This window comes from Mesoplodon bidens, assembly GCF_964165515.1.
Source record: "Mesoplodon bidens genome assembly, chromosome: 11".
Lineage (NCBI taxonomy): Eukaryota > Metazoa > Chordata > Mammalia > Artiodactyla > Ziphiidae > Mesoplodon > Mesoplodon bidens.
Window position 1 is genome coordinate 27445572 of NC_138167.1, and position 23130 is coordinate 27468701.

A 23130-nucleotide genomic window follows, 5' to 3' on the forward strand; every position below is an offset into this window, starting at 1 on the left:
TATTAATAAGGAAATTGCAGAGACTGAATAGAGAGGCAGTCAGCTTAATTTGAGAAAGTTGCTTAAATTGGAGAGTGTGAATTAGCTTTAACCCAGAGAAACAGTTGAACTGAAAACCCTGAGGTTTGCAGCTCTAAAAATACCCTGACTCATTTTTTTATTCCCACCAAAGACAACAGTGACTGAGGTTATCCAAGAGATCATTTTTCTACAAAACATTGCCTGCTAGCACAAGGTAAAATTACAAAACCTAATTTATCTCCAGCATTCTTCAAATACTTTCTCTCACCTCCAGCCTCCAACCCCCAATACTGGAATTGTGTGAAGTCAACGCAAACTATAAAAGTCTTCGAATTTAAGTGTCTAATATGTGAAAGCCATTCTGGGGACTACAAATATAAACGATACATAGTGCCACCCATTAAGATGCTCATGCTTATTATTTAGTAGGAAAGACAGAACGCTGCAATAGAGATGTTAAGAACAATCAAACTTACAGGCACGGAGACGCCTTCCTTAAATAAAACACCCCAATTTCTAAAATACTGCTTTCCCCAACTCCCGTAGAGTACTGTGATCTGCCTATCCGAATGCACTATGAGTGATGATGTAAATAAATCCTCGTTCAGAGTACCGACATTTTGAAAGAGCTCTCTTTTAATCTAAAAATGACTTAGTAAAGTTCATTCAGCAGTAAAGGGTCTCTCTGGACCTTCAAGTTTTAATCTGAAACTTCCACAACCAACACTCCCCCTCCCACCCTCCAAAGTTGATGAAATCAAATGCCTTGGAACTGAATGTTTTAGTAATTCAGATCACTTGAGAGAAAAAAATAACCTGGGCGGGGGAATGTGCAAATTTTTAGAGCTTGGGGATTGCAAACGTGGGGAAATGGCGCCACCTTCTGGTGAGAAGTGGGAACAGCAGGAAAAAAGCCAACAAAGACCTTCAGGATAAGCCCCTGCTTTCATTTCAAAGCAACAAGCTGCGCAACTCCAGCACCCTCAGATCCCCCGAGGTCTGCCCCTTCCGGCTGCTCTGACCACTCAGTGCGCTCTGCGCAACGTGATTGACAGGGCAACGGTCCGGTGCGTTACCTAAACTCCTCGCTCGGAAAACAGTGACCCGACCCTTCCGGAAGCTCAGGGTCCGCTCTTCCCAGCATCCTTTGCCTTCCGGCTATGCTCAGTTCCCTCCGGCCAGTCCCTCCTTGCGCGGCCGTTTCGAGCCCGAATGTGAAGCTCGACTTTGGGGACCTGAGAATCCCGCACATATTTTCCAGGACTAGATTATTGACTATGCGGGCAGGAATGGCGCAGCTAGAGGGTTACTATTTCTCGGCAGCCCTGAGCTGTACCTTTTTAGTGTCCTGCCTCCTTTTCTCTGCTTTCAGCCGGGCGCTGCGAGAGCCCTACATGGACGAGATCTTCCACCTGCCGCAGGCACAGCGCTACTGTGAGGGCCATTTCTCCCTCTCGCAGGTGGGGTCCCCAACCTGTCTGCACCCTCGGACAGGCTAGAAAGGGAAGGGCTGGCCCCAGTTCTAATTTCTCCTACCTTTATCCTTAGCTCCCTCCACTCCAAACAGGAAAGGAACTGGGTAATCTTTTGTTCCTGTCTCTAAGATCTGTAAAATATTTGCTAAATGAATGAATAAACAGCAGATCTGTCTCCTAGCAAGAAAAGCTCTGGGAGATTAACTAATGGGGAACTGAGTTACTGCCCCTCTTTTTGGCTAATGATGAAAGCTGTCCTAGTTTTTCTTTGCCAATCCCGGGATTAGAGGCATTGGATTGCTCCTAGGAAATGTCAGAAAATTTCACTTTAGCTCACCTGACAAGCATCTCACTGTGTATTTTGGGAGTCTGATAGGAGGGGGAGGGGGGAATCTTCAGCTACTAAGAAGTGACAAGTTACATTAATTCCATCCTTGGTGTTTTTAGCAACCTTCTGTTAACTGGATAAACTGGCAGCCAGTGAAGTGCCAGCATGTTTGAGTATATATTTGGCTACATAGTTGTGTAGATATGGACAAAAACAGACATATTATCCTTCTCTTCTGGTGAAGTCATTGTAGAGTAGTGGTTAGAAATATAAAGTCTATAGTTAGAGAAAGACCTGATTTTAAATCTTGGCACTGTTATTTACTAGTCATGTCGCTTGGAAATTTTCTGAGTTTCAGGTTACTCATCTGAAAATGATAGTAAAATAGTATCTACTATAGGGCTTGTTGCAGGATTATATACAGAGGATTTGGCACAATTCATGGCTCTCTACATTGTAGTTGTCATTATGGATCCTGTGCTTTAATCTCTTTAAACATTTTTTTCTCTAAATCCATCCGAGTTCCAGCGGATGATTCCAGGCTTTTTAAAACTGGAGCATTTGCAATTCAATCACCAAATTACAGGCCCTCCAAAGAGTGTATCTTGGAAAATAGAAACTGAGTTTAAGTTGTTGTTTACTGGTTGCTTGTACCTTAACAATCACAAAGCAGGTACAGGGACAAAACATAAGATAAACTTTTCTTTAGAGGAGGCATCTGATTTGCTCATTTAACTGTGACTTAGGATAACTTAGCAAAATGCCTGATTTTTGGTAAAGATGACATCTCTGTGTCAGTCCTATCAGTCAGTCCTATCCTCTTGCTTTTGCTTCATTGTTGACCTTTTTTTTAAAGTGGGACCCCATGATTACTACATTACCTGGCTTATACCTGCTGTCAGTTGGAGTGGTCAAACCTGCCAGCTGGATCTTTGGATGGTCGGAACACGTTGTCTGCTCCATTGGAATGCTCAGATTTGTTAATCTTCTCTTCAGTGTTGGCAACTTCTATTTACTATATTTGCTTCTCCGCAAGGTGCAACCCAGGCACAAGGTTTGTTTTCAAAATAATTTATTATATTTAAGTTTATGTACAGTCAAGTCCACAATTATGGTGAATTTGTTTTATGAAATTTGGTGAAAAATGTATTTAACATTTAATATTTGTGTATCTTTTGTAAAGATAAAGCAAGTCCCCTACCCCCATTTTCGAAGATATTTGTGTTTAAATACTTCAGTTACTCTTACTTATTTATAAAATCTATAAATTTTCATGAATTAAATCAGTTCAGTAAATATCTCAGTATGCTAAGCACTGAGATTACAGAGGTAAATGACACAGTCTTTTTCTTATAAAACTTATATCTTCATTAGGAGAAACAGACGTTACCAAGCAATTTTTTTTTTTTTTTTTTTTTTTTTTTTTTTGCGGTACGCGGGCCTCTCACTGTTGTGGCCTCTCCCGTCGCGGAGCACAGGCTCCGGACGCGCAGGCTCAGCGGCCATGGCTCACGGGCCCAGCCGCTCCACGGCATGTGGGATCTTCCCGGACCGGGGCCTGAACACGTGTCCCCTGCATTGGCAGGCGGACTGTCAACCACTGCGCCACCAGGGAAGCCCCCACGCAATTTTTTATGATTTAAGAATGCAGACCTTGGTGGTGGATTACCTGGGTTTGAATTCTATCCACTTACTGATTGTGTTACTTTGCAGGTTACCCCTTAGTGACTCCTTGTTTTCGTCTGTTAAATGGGAAAAATATAGACTCTACCTCATAGGACTGTTCTGAAGAGTAGAAGAGCTTAATAAATGGAAGGTGCTTAGAATATTGCCTGGTATATAGTAAGGAATCAATAAATATTCATTATAATAGGTACTTTTAGCTTAAAGAGATGATTTCAATAGTGTAAATTATGAGAAAGCAATAGCTATAAAACGCTATGAGGATACAGAGAAAGAGCAGAGGAGCACTTGTTGCACCCTGACTGGGAGGGAGAGGTGTGGGTAGCATTGGATACGGCTTCACAGAGAAGATGGTACCTGAGCTGAATCTTGATGACAAATAGGACTGTAGGATGGAAATGAATCCTGACAGGATTAACAGCATAAGCAAAAGTAGAAAGGCATTAAACAACAAGACACAGGGAATTGCTATTTGGAATTATAAGATTTTGAAGTACAGGGACTTGAGGCTGCAGAAGGCTGTAGAAGAAGGTAGGGGAGAAGTCACGAATATATTTTTATGTCATGGAAAGCATTTGAAACTTCATCTAATGGGTGATGGACAACCCTTAATTTTAATCAAGGTATGGTCTGTCTTGGTGGTTTAGATTAACTGGATGATAGGATTCAAGGAGATAAGAATACTTTCAAATTCTGCCTGAGACTATCAGCCCAAAAGAAGATGTTTAAAACTTTATAGACTAGGCCCACTATTTTCAGGAAGATCCCTGTAATTTCATCATAAAATACTAAGATCATTGTGTAGGGTGGTATAAATGTTATATATATATTTATATTCTCTCTACTGCACAGTTTTGAAGGGATATCTTTAAAAGAAATTGGTGATGATGGCTAAGTGAATGCTTATGGAAGGCACGAAGATAAGCTCACTGAAATGGAACCACCTGCACTGTGTCCCATTTGTCTCCGTGTTCCCCATAGAACTGAGGTCATTGTCTTGCACACAATAACTCCTTAACTATTTGTTGAGTGATTCAAAGTATTGTAGGCTTTGACACACACATGTATTGTCTTACTAGTTTCCAAACTGCTAGGTGTAACTAAAAAGTATCAGAAAGTGCCCTTATAAATACATACTGTGTTTTTGCAAAGCCAGAAATAACATTAGTGTTGAATAATTTTTTAAAGTAAGTTAACTCAGGCAGTTTTTTGTTTTCTAGTTCGTTAGCTCAGCAGAAACAGCCTATTTGTTTTATTGTGAACTGTGTTTTCTCTTCTTGTAGGCTGCCTCAAGTATCCAGAGAATCTTGTCAACATTAACATTAGCAGTATTTCCCACACTCTATTTTTTTAACTTCCTTTATTATACAGAAGCAGGATCCATGTTTTTTACTCTTTTTGCCTACTTGATGTGTCTTTATGGAAATCATAAAACTTCAGCCTTGCTTGGATTTTGTGGCTTCATGTTTCGTCAAACAAATATCATCTGGGCTATCTTCTGCGCAGGAAACGTCATTGCACAAAAGTTGACTGAAGCTTGGAAAACTGAGCTACTAAAGAAGAAAGAAGAGAGGCTTCCCTCTATTAAAGGACCATTTTCAGAATTCAGGAAAATTCTTCAGTTCCTTTTGGCTTATTCCATGTCCTTTAAGAACTTGAGTATGCTTTTCCTTTTGACTTGGCCCTACATCCTTTTAATGTTTCTGTTTTGTGCTTTTGTGGTAGTTAATGGTGGAATTGTTATTGGTGATCGTAGTAGTCATGAAGCCTGCCTACACTTTCCTCAGCTATTCTACTTTTTCTCTTTTACTCTCTTTTTTTCCTTTCCTCACCTACTGTCTCTTAAGAAAATCAGGTCTTTTCTTTGCTTAGTTTGGAAACGGAGAATTCAGTTTTTTGTGATTACTTTAGTCTCCATATTTTTAGTTTGGAAATTTACTTATGCTCATAAGTACTTGCTAGCAGATAATAGACATTATACATTCTATGTGTGGAAAAGAGTTTTTCAAAGATATGAAATTATGAAATATTTGTTAGTTCCAGTTTATATATTTGCTGGTTGGAGTATCGCTGACTCATTGAAATCAAAGTCCATATTCTGGAATTTAATGTTTTTCATATGCTTATTCACCGTTATAGTACCTCAGAAACTGCTAGAATTTCGTTACTTCATTTTACCCTATGTTATTTATAGGCTTAACATACCTCTGCCACCTACATCCAGACTTGTTTGTGAGCTGGGTTGCTATGCAGTTGTGAATTTCCTAACTTTTTATATCTTTCTGAATAAGACTTTTCAGTGGCCAAATAGTCAGGACATTCAGAGGTTTATGTGGTAATATCAGAAACATCTTGAACTCTAAAAATAGACATTATTTAGACTATTTCCATAATGAAAACTAAGTAGAAATTTTTACATTTCTTTTAGGCACCATGGTGATACACAGATCACATCAGATTTTTTGTGCTTTAAATATCAGAAATATGTATTTTAATATATATATATATGTGAAATATGTATATATATATATATATATACATATATGTATATGTCTATCTATCTATCTATCTATCTATGACCCAAGGAAGTTAAATGGTAAAGAACTGAGAAAAGTTTAAGACTTGCTCCATAAGCCTGAATAATGATGGGAAATTAAAATTATTCATAGCTATCTCATGATATTTCTTTGATACTGTTGGCCACTCAAAAAGCTTGGAAACTTTTTTGTATACAAGTTTATTTATTAATTCTCATCAGAAAAAGTAGCAAAGTCTTTGAAAAATATTTACAAATGATTAGGTTATATTATTGATTGAAAAGTTGTTTAACATTTTAGTAAATATAATTTCAATCATAAGGTAAAATAGACTCACATAGATAGTAAATGTTATAAAATAGAGGCTCTTCTGTGTTTATCTAAGAATCAAGTTGTTGATTTTTGTTAAAAATCTAGAAATGATGAAGTCCTTTCCCTGTTCCTAATATGAAATATATCATGGGCAAAGATAAATTGTGTTGATGATAATACCTTTTAAAAGGGGTTTTCTTTCTGAAATACACTACTCTATCAGTTTCCTTTGGCTGCCGTAACAAATTACCACAAATTTGGCGGCTTAAAAAAAATTTCAGGGCTTCCCTGGTGGCGCAGTGGTTGAGAGTCCGCTTGCCGATGCAGGGGACACGGGTTCGTGTCCTGGTCCGGGAAGATCCCACATGCCGCGGAGCGGCTGGGCCCATGAACCATGGCCGCTGAGCCTGCGCGTCTGGAGCCTGTGCTCCGCAAGGGAGAGGCCACAACAGTGAGAGGCCCGCGTACCGCAAAAAAAAAAAAAAAAAATTTCAGAATTATGGAGGCTAGAAGCCTAAAATTAAGATATCAGCAGTGTTAGTTGCTTTTGGAGGCTGTAAAAGAGAATCCATTCCATGTTTCTCTCCTACCTTCTGCAGTCCATGGTGTTCCTTGGTTTATAGATGTATCACTCCAGTATCTGCCTTTGTCTTCACATGGCCTTCCTCTCATCTTCTTTCTCTTACAAGGACAATGTCTGTGGATTTAGGGCCCACCCTAATCCAGGATAATTGTGTGTCCAGATCTTTAACTTAATTATGTCTACAAAGACTCTTTTTCCATATAAGGTCATATTTACAGGTTCCAAGTTGACCTATCTTTTTGTGGGGCACTTTCTAACCCACCAAAGTTACCAAAGGAGATTTTACAATAAATTTCATAAAACTTGTAGGAAATAAATTTTTGCTGAGATATTTTAAATAAAATTGCATCTTTTCAGAGAGGTTAAAAACAAGTGACTTGCAGGGTCACATAATTATAAAACTAAAAGTAACTGGTATTTGATTCCATTATCCAAAAAATGTTAGAATTTAAAGGAAGTTTAGAAATTATTTGATCTAGTCTTATTTTGTAGATTAGGGAACAAATGCTTGGGTAGGATTTGGGGGGATTAATTTTGGATTTTGTGTTTGCTATTTGGAGTACATTCATTGGGTTGTCATTCCCTTACTGAGAAGTATTATTTGGATATGCTAACATTGACATGTGAACTTAGAACTGTGAGTAGAATTCATTTTTTAATCCAGTTTTACATTTGTAAATTTTTCAATAACTGTGTGAACTGTCTTAAGTGTTGGATTATGCTTTCTCTGGATTTCCAATAATGAGTGGATTTGGAAGGTACTGTTCATTTGCAAATATAAAATTATGCACAGGTAAAAATACAAGTGTAGTCTTGAGTAGTAAATGTAAAGTCTTTGGTTTTACACACTCTTTGGGGCCAAGCTGTACTCTATTTAGTGCTTAGAAAGTAGATTGACTCTTTAGTTATAACAGTGACTGTAGGACAAATGTTTTTACCGAAACTTTTTTTTAATTAGACAAGAAAGCACACTCAAATAGTTATTTTATAATGGAGATATGAAGTCAAAATTCTCCCCAAAATGTGCAATTTAGGAAAAACAAATTTCTTGTCTGATACCATTGGTGCAAGGCTTTTGTTTTTTAGGCATATTTCTGAGACAAAAAAAAAAACCTTTTTCTCTCTAGTCTGACAAGAAGGAGGAAACTATTCTACTCCATGTATTAAAGGAATCATTGTTCTAATTCATTTTTAAGTGTTGAGTCCCTGCCCTTTTAAGAGATCTTTTGGAATGCTGTGAATTAAAAGGTGCTCTACAGAGCTGCTTTTAGAAACATCCTGAAGTTATATATGTTTTGAATATTTTTCAAGAGTTACCAAATAGATATGTTTGATATTATTTTTTAAAAAATTAGACTTAAATGAATCTTGATTAGAAGGTAATTCTTAAAAAAAAAAAAAAAAACAAGTATTGATAAGCTAGAGGCCCTGTGGGGCCTTGCAGTTATTGTTATTAAAGTCTGTAAATGGTTTTTTGTTTTTTGGGTTTTTTTGCGGTACGCGGGCCTTTCACTGTTGTGGCCTCTCCCGTTGCGGAGCACAGGCTCCGGACGCGCAGGCTCAGCAGCCATGGCTCACGGGCCTAGCCGCTTCGTGGCATGTGGGATCTTCCCGAACCAGGGCACGAACCTGTGTCCCCTGCATCGGCAGGCGGACTCTCAACCACTGCGCCACCAGGGAAGCCCTAAATGGGGTTATTTTAAAGAATATCATAAAAAGATTTGGTCCATAAGTTTTTTAGGCCCAGTAATACATCTTTTTGAACTTTTTCTACCTTGTATGAAATTCTGTAGATACAGAGTATTATCTTTATATAGCATTAGGAAGGTTCCAATGTGTTGTGTTTCCTCACATATTATTTATATTTTTCTTTTAGTGGATACCTAGAAATCTTTTCTAATGTATCTATGTATGTAAATTATATGGAAATATTGATACAGTCATTCCTTAGTTTAAGCATAGCATGTCATTTTGGCAAGGGAAATTGTGTTAGCTTTCTGGTCTCTTCCTCCTTCTTCTTAAAGTTATTTCAGGAATGTGCTTAGCCTGTCACAACGTACCTTAATAAAAATGGCTTAATTCCGTTTATTTCTAATAAATAATGTAGTGTATTTCTAGTTTGAATTCAACCACCACTGGGCTTGACATTTTTTTTTTCTTTATAATTGTCTGATGACCAGAAAAGGAAGAAAAGAGATACTCAATTTTTATCTGTACCCTCTAAATAGTGGACTATTACTTTAGGCTCACTTTCAAGTAAAATATTTCTATAAAGAAATCAATTCAAGTTCATTAGGTTAGAGAGCATTTATTATTTTAAAAATAATTAGAATTTCATTAAAAAGTAAAACAAGAAAGAAGCATCATGCAAGTAATATGAATAAGTTTTTTTTTAGTGGAAATTTAAATATGACTTAAGAACCATGGACTAGAAAAAGCATAGGAGTTCTGTATTTGATTGTGGTTTTGGAATCGATAAGGCAAGTGATTTAATCTTTGGTCCTCCCTTCAAATGAGAATAGTATTTGTCTTAAGTCAGTGCTGTCTAGCCTTATTTCAAAAAGAGTTCAACCCCTGCTGTATATCCATAAAGTTCATAAATATGTCATATAATAAATATTGAGTAAATGTATGCTGAATGAAGTTTTTTTAGTATGGAATGAAGTGAACATCCTAGAAGCAGTATGATATATAACCATAAACTAATTTCAGGAAATAAATCACATATTTGATAATGAGACATTCTAACCCTTTTGTGCCTAAGTTTCCTGACCTAGTTTTAAATTTTTTAATTTACTCTAGTGTTTAATACTTACACACGTATTTACTTGAAAATATGTGTTGTTTTTATAATAGGATGTGATTTCAAAACTATTGCTGTTTATTTAAAATAAGAAAAATAACTTACTATCGACCATTATAATAGCAGCAGAATTCTTGATCATTATCAAACTTTTAAGGGCAAAGAGTTTTCAACCAATTATGAATAGTTTATGTTGTTTTACTTCTGGTGAATTTTGCTACTTTAGGGATAACTGTTATTTAGGGTACTTTTTAATGTATTTAAATGTTGACAACAAGACAACATTTCCAATATACTAAAACCTGTATAGCTGAGAAAATTATAAAAAATGGATAAATGGAGGATATATTTGTTAACACGTATTCCTAAATCCAACACTAAATTCTGTACTATTTGGAAATTATTTCTATGATAAGAAATTTTGTCACAGTGAAGTAATCCAAAATATCCTTATATTGTGCTTTGAAAAAAATGAGCATTTGATGAATTTAATATTACTTTATTTGAACTCTGCACCACCATCAGACCAATAGAGATACTGTATTTTTCTGATGAGAAAAATATTATACATTGCATTGATTTTCCACTGAAACTTAAGTCATTTCAGTTCAGTTGAACCATATATGTGTGTGTGTGGCATATGCAAAATGAAGAAGAGGGAGGAAAAATAATAATAATAATTGCTATTATTTATTGAGCACCTATAGTGTGCTAGGCATTATACTGGCTGATTTACAAATACTGTCTTATTTGATCTTATTTATACGAGGCGGATGTTGATTTCTGTTTGACTGCTGGAGAAACTAAAAGTCAAACACATCAGGTAACTTGCATCAGTCAACTACTTAAGAACATAGATTGGTCTGACTTCCGAGCCTGTGAGTTTTTAGCTGCTACTCTGCCTCACCATGAAAGTTTTTCCTTAAAAGAAGTAGAATATGGAGAGAGAGGTGGTAATCTGTCCTTGCTCTGCATTAGCCAGACCACTCATGGCATATTATTTTTTATGTTGGATGCAGTCATTTTTAGAAATGATAGAATTGTTTAAAGGAGCATGAACAGATGATGAGTGTTTATAGTTCTGTTGAAGAGAAATAGCTAAAAGAATATACAGGATGTTTAACTTGGAAGAGCAGAGATTCCATGACTTCATAAGATCTCATAGTTGAGGAATAATTCTTTGGAAGGATTGGACTATTCACACCTGTAAACCAAAGGCCAACAGATTTCAACTCATGAAAAACATACATTTTCTAACTGTTTAGTCTCTGCAGGGGAATGGACCGAGAAAAACAATAAGTTTACCTATACTCTCTGGAGCCAAGATTCTATTTATCAAGGATGCTTCAGAAGAGATTCAGGTAGCAAGTAGATAGAATAAAATGGCTTTTTAAGGTAACTTACAACACTGTGATTTGAAATTCCTAAGTTTTTTATGGGTAATATTTTGTGCATTAATTGCTAAGTCATGGTGAAGTATATCTGGTGGCTTGTATGGTGACTTTGACATTTTAAATTTCTGAAAAAAGAATCTACTTCTAACTCTGTTCCCTTGTTTTAGAAACAAATTCGAGATACAGACCTAGTAGGCGGTATTTTAGCTATAGTGCTGGACAGTACTGCTATTAAAATGATTTATTTTCTATTTTGTAATCCCCATTACATTCGTGAAGAGAATGTGCTTTTATTTGAAAAGCTTTTCGCCTTACAAATAAGTAGGGCAAGCACCATCTGTAAGATTTTTTAATGCAGTATCCACTAGGTGGTGATGCTGTGCTACATTTCCAGGTGTTTTTGTACTTAAACTTATTGTCTGAGTTAACTTTTCTCTATAGTTTGAAGTTTTGGTCCACAAAGTATTTTATAGCATCCATGTCTGTTTATTAAAATATTTTTTTAAATGTTTCCTGAATTGTATGAAGCTAAGGTAAATGTTTAAAAAGTCATTTTTGTGTTTTGTACTCATATATTTGGTGATTTAACCTAATATATCTTCCCATATGACATTCTTTTCTTCATATGGCATAGTCATGATCTCTTCCCATAAGCAGTGAATGATGGTGATGACAAATTTGAAAACTCATGTACTCATGTATCAGTCACTGTTTTAAGTGCTTTACCCACATTATCTTATTTATGCCTCATAACAACTCTGTGGATCAGTACTGTTGTTAATATCCCCACTCTACACATTAGGAAACTGAGTAGAGTTTAAGTATTTTGTCCAAGATCACAAAATAACTGGCTGAGCTGGGACTCAAACCTAGGCAAGCCGACTCCAGAATCCATGTTAATTACTATCAATTGGTGGGGGGATGTAGGGGACGGGAGGAAGGGCACAAAGTCTGCCTTCAAATATGTAGCATTTTAGAAAGAGAAATAATCATGGAGAATGTGGTTATACTCCTTTATAGATCAGGAAAATGAAGTCTACGTTAATTTTGGCTCTTCCAGAGGTAGATAATCTTCCATCTGCTGTTGTGTCTTCCATTTCTGTTTTTGATGGTGCTTCAAAGTGATATGTATGTATACTAGTGAATTTAATGGAGAAAAAAGAAAACAACTCAGGATTGGCGTCTTTAGCCATATTAATTTACATTGAGGTAAAGATCTTTGTTTTAATCAGAATGATTCCAGCAACCAAATAGGGGAGCATAGTTGTTTGAAAATTGATACTTAGTTTCTCCAAGGAGACTCCTATTTGGAAGCAAACTGTTGGTTAAACATGACATACTTCGGAATTTTTCAGAACAATTTGACTGGAAAAGTTTGATCTTTTAAAAAAATCTATAAGGGGTCCTCCCTGGTGGCGCAGTGGTTGAGAGTCCGCCTGCCGATGCAGGGGATACGGGTTCGTGCCCCGGTCTGGGAGGATCCCATATGCCGCGGAGCGGCTGGGCCCGTAAGCCATGGCCGCTGGGCCTGCGCATCCGGACCCTGTGCTCCGCAACGGGAGAGGCCACAGCAGTGAGAGGCCCGCATACCGCAAAAAGAAAAAAAAAATCTATAAGGGCTTCCCTGGTGGCGCAGTGGTTGAGAATCCGCCTGCCGATGCAGGGGACATGGGTTCGTGCCCCGGTCCGGGAAGATCCCACATGCCACGGAGCGGCTGGGCCCGTGAGCCATGGCCGCTGAGCCTGCGTGTCCGGAGCCTGTGATCCGTAACGGGAGAGGCCCCAACAGTGAGAGGCCCGCGTACCGCCAAAAAAAAAAAAAAGTCTATAAATATATATTCTAGATGCTTTTAAGTTTTGTTTTTGTCAGATACCATTATGTAAAATGTTTTTTACTTCTAAAATTATGTTGTGGTTCATGTCATTTAAAACTGATTTTTAAGTAATCCTGTTCTTTATAAGAATGAAAGATAGACCTTTTCAAAAAGTTTGTTCAAATATTATAGTTTCATTTTGTTTCTAAATAAATTCATGTTTTATAATATTTTATAACTTATTATGTCTGTTTAACACATTCTCTTATTCTAGACTGGGTACCAGTGGCTTTTTTCTTTCATTCACTCTGTGCTAGTAGCCATTTTACCCTGTCTACCACCTACCAATTCTACGCTTTATAAGTCTTCTTTTTTTTTTTTAATTGTATTGGTGTATATTTGATTTACCATGTTGTGTTAGTTTCAGGTGTACAGCAAAACGATTCAGTTATACATATATTCATTCTTTTTTAGATTCTTTTCACACTTTATAAGTCTTCTTGAGATAATAGAACTGAATAATATTTTTAAGTATCTATAATAAGTGCCCATCATTAACCTGGATGACTATCTTCATTTTATTCTAATAATAGTGGAAGGCAGTTAAATTACTGGCTGATCATCTTGAACATGTGGAGGCTTGTGTTTCTTCTAGTCCAGGTCTGTAGAAAGCTCAAAGTGTTTGCCAAACACTTTTAACTTGGCAGGACTGAAATCCCAAATTTTGATCCCTTCTGTTAAGGAGAAGAGATCCCTGCTCTGTTTTCAGACTTCCAGCTCTTGCTTTCCACTGGGCTTCTTGGAGTTTCCGCTGCTTATATGCATTGCAGAGATCAGCCGAGGACTTACACACAGATTTGGGAGTTTCTCCTCTTTGACTCCCTCCTTCTTGGGATTTCCCTTCTTAATTTATAACTACTCTAACAGCCCTAAACTGCATTCTCTCACACCTCAAATCAATGATATTGCAGTTTTCTGACTAGGGTGTGTCCTCAGGGGAAAAGTCATTATAAATGTGGATCGCACCAAGTGAGATCTTTCAGTGATCAAATCCTGTCCAGTTCTTGACTCCTTTTGTTTTTTCTTCAGTGCCTTTAAATAGTTTTTTTTTTCTTTTTAAGTTAAACAATCTGTGGAACAGTTAATATCATAAAAGTTCCTCTGCCATTACCTGCCTAGGAATCATCTTGATTATAGATGTATAGTCTCTCTGTTTATGTATAGGAAGTTGGGGTTGTTACTTTTGAAGAGCTAAAAAAGCTTTCCTAAAATAAGTTTAGGTGGGGGCAGTAAGTTTTTAGAATATTGACTTCTAATATGGTCCTCTAATACAGTAAATCACAGTATTTGTAATTAAATCCAATGACCTTTTAAAGGTCTCTTATGTGAAAATTTTATCAAGAAATACAAAAGAAACAGACTTCAGGCAAGAAGAGCTCACCTTCCAACTGAGAAGGCTTTGGGAAAAAAAGCTTTCCCACGTCAATTGGAATGACGGATGGTTGCTCTGTGTTCAACGGCCAAGTAGGAGGGAATGGCCTGTCAGAGTGCATGGAAAGGCTGCTTTCCCTTTTAGGAAATGAAAGTGTTTATCACAAGATGGATGAGAGCACAGGGTTGTTTCCATGTCTGGGACTTAACCCAAGGACCTGAAGCAGGTCGTGGTTCACTTCACAGACTAGAACCACTAGAGTTGGGGTAGGCTACATTGAGTCTTTTTTCAAGAATGAGTCGCTAATGGAGAGTCGTAGCAAAGTCCTCATTAAAATGTATACAACGAGGGGGCTTCCCTGGTGGCACAGTGGTTGAGAGTCCGCCTGCCGATGCAGGGGACACAGGTTCGTGCCCCGGTCCGGGAAGATCCCACATGCCGCGGAGTGGCTAGGCCCGTGAGCCATGACTGCTGAGCCTGCACGTCTGGAGCCTGTGCTCCGCAACGGGAGAGGCCCCAACAGTGAGAAGCCCGCGTACCGCAAAAAAAAAAAAAAAAAAAAAAAAAAAAAAATGTATACAACGAGGGACTTCCCTGGCAGTCCGGTGGTTAAGACTTTGTCTTACAATGCAGGGGGTACAGATTCAATCCCTGGATGGGGAGCTAAGATCTCGCATGCCTCACAGCCAAAAACCCAAAACATAAAAAACAGAAGCAATATTGTAACAAATTCAATAAAGACTTTAAAAATGGTCCACATCAAAAAAAAAAAAAATGTATACAACAGTTTCCCCTTAGTCAGCAGAAGATCTTTCAACATACCACCAACACGAAGTTTCTCTAATAGTGTTCCTTTTGTGAAGGGAATTTAAACATTTTCTATGATGTATGAAGTGATTTGATCCCAAAAGCTGTAAATCTAACACTTGTACTACCAGTGTGCTGTTGAGCTAAATAACGTGAGCCAACAACCACTGGAAGTGGTTTGTTTTATAATATAAATAATATGTTTTATATTATTAATATGTTTAATAATAATAACATTAATTTAACATTAAATTAATAATTTAATAATAATTAATATATTAATAATATTAATATATTACTATGTCTATATAATATAATAATATGTCTTAAAAAATCTTTATAAAAGATTTGTAGGTGGTATTGCTAAGCATGCGTCTCCTGTAAGGAATGTGGCCCTTTGTTTCTTATGGTACATAAGAAAAAACTACTCCACAGTATGTTCATTCACTAAGTGGAAGGTGTCCATGAAGTGTGAAGCAAGAAGTATTACAATATCTTTAAGAGATCTCTGATACTGCATTTTGTAGATGCATTTGAAAGCTAAGTGAAGCTTTGTGTTTGAAAGGTGAATTGGATGTGAAAGCCTTTCAAATACAGGTTAAGGCTTTTTTTCACATAGAGAAAATGTATGTGTGTCCTACAAGCCAGAGGAACAAAGTTTCAAAGAGATTGGGCTTTCAGGGCATGGAACTTGTCACATACCAAAGAGGTGAAGGAGCTCATTAAATGGGGGAGAGACCCACACCCTTACCATTGTATACATTACCAGTAGCTCTGTGGAGCTCTCTCTGGGTTGGAGGATGGAGAGAAGTGAAAGCCTTATCAGAGGACATGGAAAGTCTGGTATCACGTTTAGAAAATGGTTCTGTTTCTCACAAGCTGGGATGAGACAACTTTTAGGCATGGGGTTGTTTCCCTGTCTGGAATGTCTCCCTGTCTTCACCCCGAGCATCTAAGTGGCCCAATAACCATTTCACAGACTAGTACCACTAGTGCTGGCATAGGCTGCTTTGAAACCTGTTGGAGAAACAACCACATGAGAATGGAAGCAATCAGGCCTCTGTCACCTGTATACCATGAAGATTGTCCACATGCACCAGAAGATCTTTTCAACAAGTCACCAGCACACAGCCTTTCGAACAGTGTTCTTTGTGTGACAGGAAGTTCTCACTTGAGTGTCATCTATATAGAGGTAGCGTGACCTGTCCATTAACTTGTAAATCAAGCATGAACCATCCCATGTGGTGTTGAGCTAAACGAGGTGCGCTCCCTTCAACTCGAAGGGAAAGCCTTTGCAATGGCATGGTTAAACGTGTTTCAAGATAAGTAATGGACACCGTTGTTGCTTACCTCAGGAAACGACTCTTATGGCCTGATTTCGCTCAGGGGAAGATGTGCTGGAAGTGACAGCATGGGGTATATTGTTGAGGAGCTCTGACATAGTGCTCTTTCCAGAGGGTCCTGATGGTAGGTTAGCCCCTGTCTTCTAAAGGTGAAAGGGATTCCTGGTCTTTCAGCTAACGATGAGACTTCCTTCCCTGACAGCAAATGTATGTGCTTCTTGCAAGGTAGAGGGATGTGGGTTTCTAGGGACTGATTGTTTGTGCAGCTGGGGAACTTGTCCCGAGGGGTTAGGAGTATCTAGGGTAATGGGGGAGGGACAGGCAAAAGGAATCTTTCTGACAGTTCATGGAAAGTACTCCTGTAGCACTGTGTGCCAAAGCTCAAGATTAGTAAAGCCTCTCAGAGTGTATGGGAAGGCTTGTTTCCCATTTAGGAAACACACGTATCTCACAAGCTACATGGGGGCACTTTTCTCTACAGCAAAGTTGCAATGCCCTGGACTTCACCCTCTGTCTGAACCCCCTAGGGTTTTATTTCTTAGGCTAGTAACACGAGTGTTTGTACAGGTGCCTCTGCGTCGCTCTTCCAAACAGGTACACACGAGTGAATCCAAGCAACGTACTCAGTAATCCCTACAAAATGACGAGTTTCCCCTTTGCCATCAGATCTCTTTGCCACGAAGTAACTGACACACGAGGTTTCTAACAGGGTTCTCTCTGTGAAGGGAAAGGAGGACTGGTGTGTGAACCATAGTCAGTAGCAATGTGTACGGCAAAATTTTAAACCTAGCTCTGGCCGCTCTTACGTGATGGTGACCTTATGCCGAAGGTACTCCGTGGAATTGGGTGGCGAAGGCTTTGAGAGGGCCCATTGAAACATGTTTCTCACCTACGAAATTTAGCCAGTTGTTTATTCACATAAGATAGGACAACGATGGAATCTGTTCTTTCACTGAGTGGAAGAGGTAGGTAGGTACATGAAGGGTGAAGCTTGTGGTATCTTGTTTTAGAGCTCTGTCATACTGCTGTTTCTAGATGTACTTTCCAGGGACGTTAAGCTCTGAGTTGTAAAAGTGAAGCAGATTGAAAGCATTTCAGATACAGGCTAAGGCTTCTTTCCCATAAGGAAAAAGTACATGTTCCTTCTATGCTGGATGAGTCACCTCCCTGATGCTGTCAGGGAATGGGATATTGACAGAGGATTTAGAGTACCTCATGCAGTGTGAGAGAGCCATGAACAAATAAGAGTTCTCATGTCGAGTGGAATGATGGATGGAGGCTCTGTGTTCCACAGCCAAATAGGAGGGAATGGCCGGCCCGACTGCATGGAAAGGCTGGGCTCCCATTTAGGAAATGGTTGTGTTGCTCACAAGCTGGGTGAGAGCACAGGGTGGTTCCCATGCCTGGAACTTAACCGAAGTGCCTGAAGCACGGTGGGGTTTGCTTCACAGACTAGAACCGCTAGACTTGGAGTAGGTGGTGTTGAGTCTTTCTTCAAGAATGCATCCCTCATGGAGAATAGTAGTGTAACAGGGAAGAGCCAAATCTGACTACATGTAGGATCTGTTTATTTTACTTTAAGCTTTGCTTCCCACTGCTGTTGTTCACTAAAAAGACACTGTTTATACATAATGGCCTGCCTTGGGGAACACTGCCCCTCTGCCTGAATGTTAAACCAAAGTGCCTATGTTCAGGTAGACATCCGGACCCTGTCCACCTGTGGATGGCTACAAGAAAGAAATTAACACATCCCCTCCCGGAGGCTGGCCATTCCAGGGGATATTTGCAAAACTTAAGGCCTTTTTACTTTACTTCCTCATTTCCTCCCCCTCTCTGTGCTATAAAAGAAACTGGAATCCAAACCCTGATGAGATGGTTACTTTGAGACATTAGTCTGCAAGCTTCTCACTCTGCCAGCTTTCTGAATAAAGTCGTATTCCTTGCCTCAACGCCTCGTCTACAATTTATTGGCATGTCAGTGCGGTGAGCAAAGCGAGCTTGGACTCTGTAACAGTAGCAAAGTCCTCCCTAAACGTATACAAGGAAAAGTATCCCCTTAGTCAGCAGGCGATCGTTCGCACCAGCACAAATTTTCTCTAACAGTGTTCCTTCTGGGGAGGGAATTTATTCTTTTTGTGTGCCGTATGTAGTGATTGGCTCCCAACACATGTTAATCTAGCCTTTGTATTTCCCATGTTCTGTGAAGCTAAACCAGGTGTGCCCAAATCCATTGGAAGGCAAAGACATGAGGATGGCATCGTTAAGCATGTTTTCTCACGTGAGGAATGTGGCCCATTATTTCTTGCCGTACTCACGAAAGAGCAACTCCACGCTGAGTCCTTTCACTCGGTGGAAGGTATCCTTGAAGTGCAAAGCAGGGAGTATCACTGTGTGTGTAAGAGACCTGTGAGACTGCTCTTTGGGGAGGTATTTTGAAAGCTAAGCAAAGCTCTGTGTTCCAACGGCATACCTGTTGTGAAGGCCTTTCAAATCCAGGTGAAGTTTTCTTTCCCATACAGAAAGTGAATATGAGTCCTACACACCAGAGGAACAAAGTTTCTTAAAGACTGGGCTTTCAGCATATGAGCCCAGAGATAAACCCACGCACATATGGTCACCTTATCTTTGATAAAGGAGGCAAGAATATACAGTGGAGAAAAGACAGCCTCTTCAATAAGTGGTGCTGGGAAAACTGGAAAGCTACATGTAAAAGAATGAAATTAGAACACTCCCTAACACCATACACAAAAATAAACTCAAAATGGATTAAAGACCTAAATGTAAGGCCAGATACTATCAAACTCTTAGAGGAAAACATAGGCAGAACACTCTATGACATAAATCACAGCAAGATCCTTTTTGACCCACCTCCTACAGAAATGGAAATAAAAACAGAAATAAATGGGACCTAATGAAACTTAAAAGCTTTTGAACAGCAAAGGAAACCATAAAGAAGACCAAAAGACAATCCTCAGAATGGGAGAAAATATTTGCAAATGAAGCAACTGACAAAGTACTAATCTCCAAAATTTACAAGCAGCTCATGCAGCTCAATAACAAAAAAAAACAAACAACCCAATCCAAAAATGGGCAGAAGACATAAATAAACATTTCTCCAAAGAAGATATACAGATTGCCAACAAACACAAGAAAGAATGCTCAACATCATTAATCATTAGAGAAATGCAAATCAAAACTACAATGAGATATCATCTCACAGCAGTCAGAATGGCCATCATCAAAAAATCTAGAAACAATAAATGCTGGAGAGGGTGTGGAGAAAAGGGAACCCTCTTGCACTGTTGTTGGGAATGTAAATTGATACAGCCACTATGGAGAACAGTAGGGAAGTTCCTTAAAAACTACAAATAGAACTACCATACGACCCAGCAATCCCACTACTGGGCATATACCCTGAGAAAACCATAATTCAAAAAGAGTCATGTGCCAAAATGTTCATTGCAGCTCTATTTACAATAGCCAGGACATGGAAGCAACCTAAGTGTCCATCAACAGATGAATGGATAAAGAAGATATGGCACATATATACAATGGAATATTACTCAGCCATAAAATGAAATTGAGTTATTTGTAGTGAGGTGGATGGACCTAGAGTCTGTCATACAGAGTGAAGTAAGTCAGAAAGAGAAAAACAAATACCATATGCTAACACATATATATATGGAATCTAAGAAAAAAAAAAGGTCATGAAGAACGTAGGGGTAAGACGGGAATAAAGACACAGACGTACTAGAGCATAGACTTGAGGATATGGGGAGGGGGAAGGGTAAGCTGTGACAAAGTGAGAGAGTGGCATGGACATATATACACCACCAAACGTAAAATAGATAGCTAGTGGGAAGCAGCCGCATAGCACAGGGAGATCAGCTCAGTGCTTTGTGACCACCTGGAAGGGTGGGATAGGCAGGGTGGGAGGGAGAGAGATGCAAGAAGGAAGAGATATGGGAACATATGTATATGTATAACTGATTCACTTTGTTATAAAGCAGAAACTAACACACCATTGTAAAGCAATTATACTCCAATAAAGATGTTAAAATAATCCCCAAAAAATAATTTAAAAGACTGGGCTTTCAGCATATGGAACTTGTCTAATAAAAGAGCTAGTGAAATGGGGGAGAGATAGGCACACCTACCACAGGAAAAGTTACTGGCTTGCTGCATGAAGCTCTCTCAGGCTTGGAGGCAAGATTGGAGAGACAGTCGCCGATCGGAGCAAAACGAAATTCTGGACTCCCATTTAGGAAGTGGATGTGTTTCCTGCAAGCTAGGATAGGAGAACTCTTAGGCAAGGGGTTATTTCCCTGTCTGGAACATCTCCCTGTCTTCAACTGGAGCGGTTGAAAAGGCTCAATAACCATTTCACAGACTAGAACAACTAGTGCTGGCATAAGCTGTTTGAGATATTTTGGAGAAACAACTAAATGTAAAGTTTCTTCATGGAAGGGTCTGGTGTGTCCCATGTGTCTATTTAGATAGTCAAACACTACAGGTAAATATGCTGTGGGATCAAGTTTGAAATTGGGGACTGATGGGAAACCCCCATTTTCCCCATTTGAAGGCTACTTTGTTGCGGCTTCAAAGCTGCCTGCAAGACAGGAATAAAGACACAGATGTAGAGAATGGACTTGAGGACACGGGGAGGGGGAAGGGTAATCTGGGACAAAGTGAGAGAGTGGCATGCACATATATATGCATTACCAAAAGTAAAATAGATAGCTAGTGGGAAGCAGCTGCATAGCACAGGGAGATAAGCTCGGTGCTTTTCACCACCTAGAGGGGTGGGATAAGGAGAATGGGAGGGAGATGCAAGAAGGAGGAGATATATGTATATGTATAGCTGATCCACTTTGTTATAAAGCAGAAGCTAACACAATTGTAAAGCAATTATACTCCAATAAAGATGTTTAAAAAAATAAAAGCTGCCCACAAAACACTGATGTTGCCCATCTTCTATTCACTGCAGGAATGATTCTGTGAAGAAAAGCAAGTTTATTTGAGAGAAACCAAGTGCTTGCAATTCTGTGCTAAGAGCTCATCGAACAACACTCTTAAGCTAATGTACAAATGAAACATGACCTGTAACCTCAAGGTAAGGTGCAGTATTTACCATCAACAAAGTTAGGTGTGCAGCAGTGTCCATGAAGCATTAGGCAATGCAGTGCTTTAGATCTCATATGCCTCTATGGACTCATAAGAGACTCGCGTAGACACTAATTTCCCTGGAACAACACTATGTACTGAAGTTACTTCTGTGGCTTCTGAGCAACATCAAGTGAAATAAACTCTTGGGATCAACTCTTTGTGTGCAGAATGAAGGGCCATGAACTGCTTTCTTCATTAGATAACTCACTTTCTACAGCTCAAAAACAGCCTCAGGAAACCAGTTCTAGCCAGTCTTACATTCAATGCGGGTTTACCTCTGTGATGAAATCTAAGCTGCACCGAATAAAACAATGTGCCTATAATTAATTCTGGGAATTCTTACCTGATTTATCTATAACACAGTCAGAAACCAGACTTTAGGTCCAGCCTGAAAGAAAGTACAGATTTACCCTTAACACTGCTGGGCATTTGGAATATCCAAAGTCACCTAGGCCTACCTAGGGCATTGAGATGGTTAGGCAATTCAACAATGCAGAACTCGCTGCGTCCAAAAGTTTTTTCATGGACGGGCACTGTGTGTACCAAATGTCTCTTTTAGCTAGTCAGGAACTACAGGTAAACAGGCTGCATGAACAGGTTTGAAATTGGGGACTACTGGCAACCAGTATTGTCTCCTTTGGAAAGCCAGTTAGTGGCTACCCAAAGCTGCCTGAAAAAACACTGATGTTGTCCATCTTCTATTCACTGCAGGAATGCCTCTGTGAAGAAAAGTGTGTTTTCTCATAAGAAACAGGGTGGTCTCAATTCCTTGCTAGTAGCTCCTCCCAAAGCACACTTTAGCTAATGGGCAAACTAAACGTGACCTCTACCCTCAAGGTAAGGTCCAGGTTTTCCAATCAGCAAAGTTTGGTGTACAGCTGTTTCCATGAACCCTGAGTCAATGGAGTGCTTTAGTTCTAGTATGCCTCTCAGGACTAAAGACTCTCACCTATTCACTAATTACCATGGAAGAACAGTGTGGACTGGAAGTCGCTTCTGTGGCTTTGCAGCAGCATCAAGTGAAATAGATTGTTGGGAACACTGATATGTAGACTGAAGGGCCATGAACTGCTTTCTTCATTGGATACCTAGTGTTCCACAGCTTTATAACAGCCTCAAGAACACAGTTCTCGCCATTCCTTCCTACAATGTGGGTTTGCCACAGTGAGGAAAACTGAGCAGCACTGAACAAAACAGTGTGCATACAATTCATTCTGGAAACTCATACCTGACGTATCTCTAAGTCAGTTGGAAACTAGTCTTGAGGTCCAGCCTGAATTAATGTACAGATTTACCCTTAACATTGCTAGGCATTTTGAGGATCCAAGTCACCTATGCCTACCTACGACATTGAGACAGTTATCAAATTCACCCCATGCAGAACACCCTGCGTCCAAAAGTTTATTCTTGGAAGGAAACAATGTGTCCCAAG

At 39.0% G+C, this 23130-nt stretch overlaps 1 protein-coding gene across 2 annotated transcripts; it reads left to right on the plus strand.

The window, feature by feature from the left end:
• Positions 1-1181: 1181 nt before the first annotated feature.
• On the plus strand, positions 1182-22063 carry ALG10B (ALG10 alpha-1,2-glucosyltransferase B; the record flags this gene model as incomplete). Of its 2 annotated transcripts, none has more annotated exons than XM_081248545.1 (3): positions 1182-1481; positions 2681-2878; positions 4791-12729. In XM_081248545.1, the coding sequence occupies 3 exons, from the start codon at positions 1182-1184 to the stop codon at positions 5844-5846; spliced, it is 1554 nt and encodes a 517-aa protein (XP_081104671.1). In that variant the 3' UTR covers positions 5847-12729. The 2 variants fall into 2 exon arrangements, with proteins under 2 accessions (XP_081104671.1, XP_081104672.1); XM_081248546.1 differs by lacking the exon at positions 4791-12729 and adding an exon at positions 21520-22063 and having other exon boundaries at positions 1211-1481.
• Positions 22064-23130: the final 1067 nt, after the last annotated feature.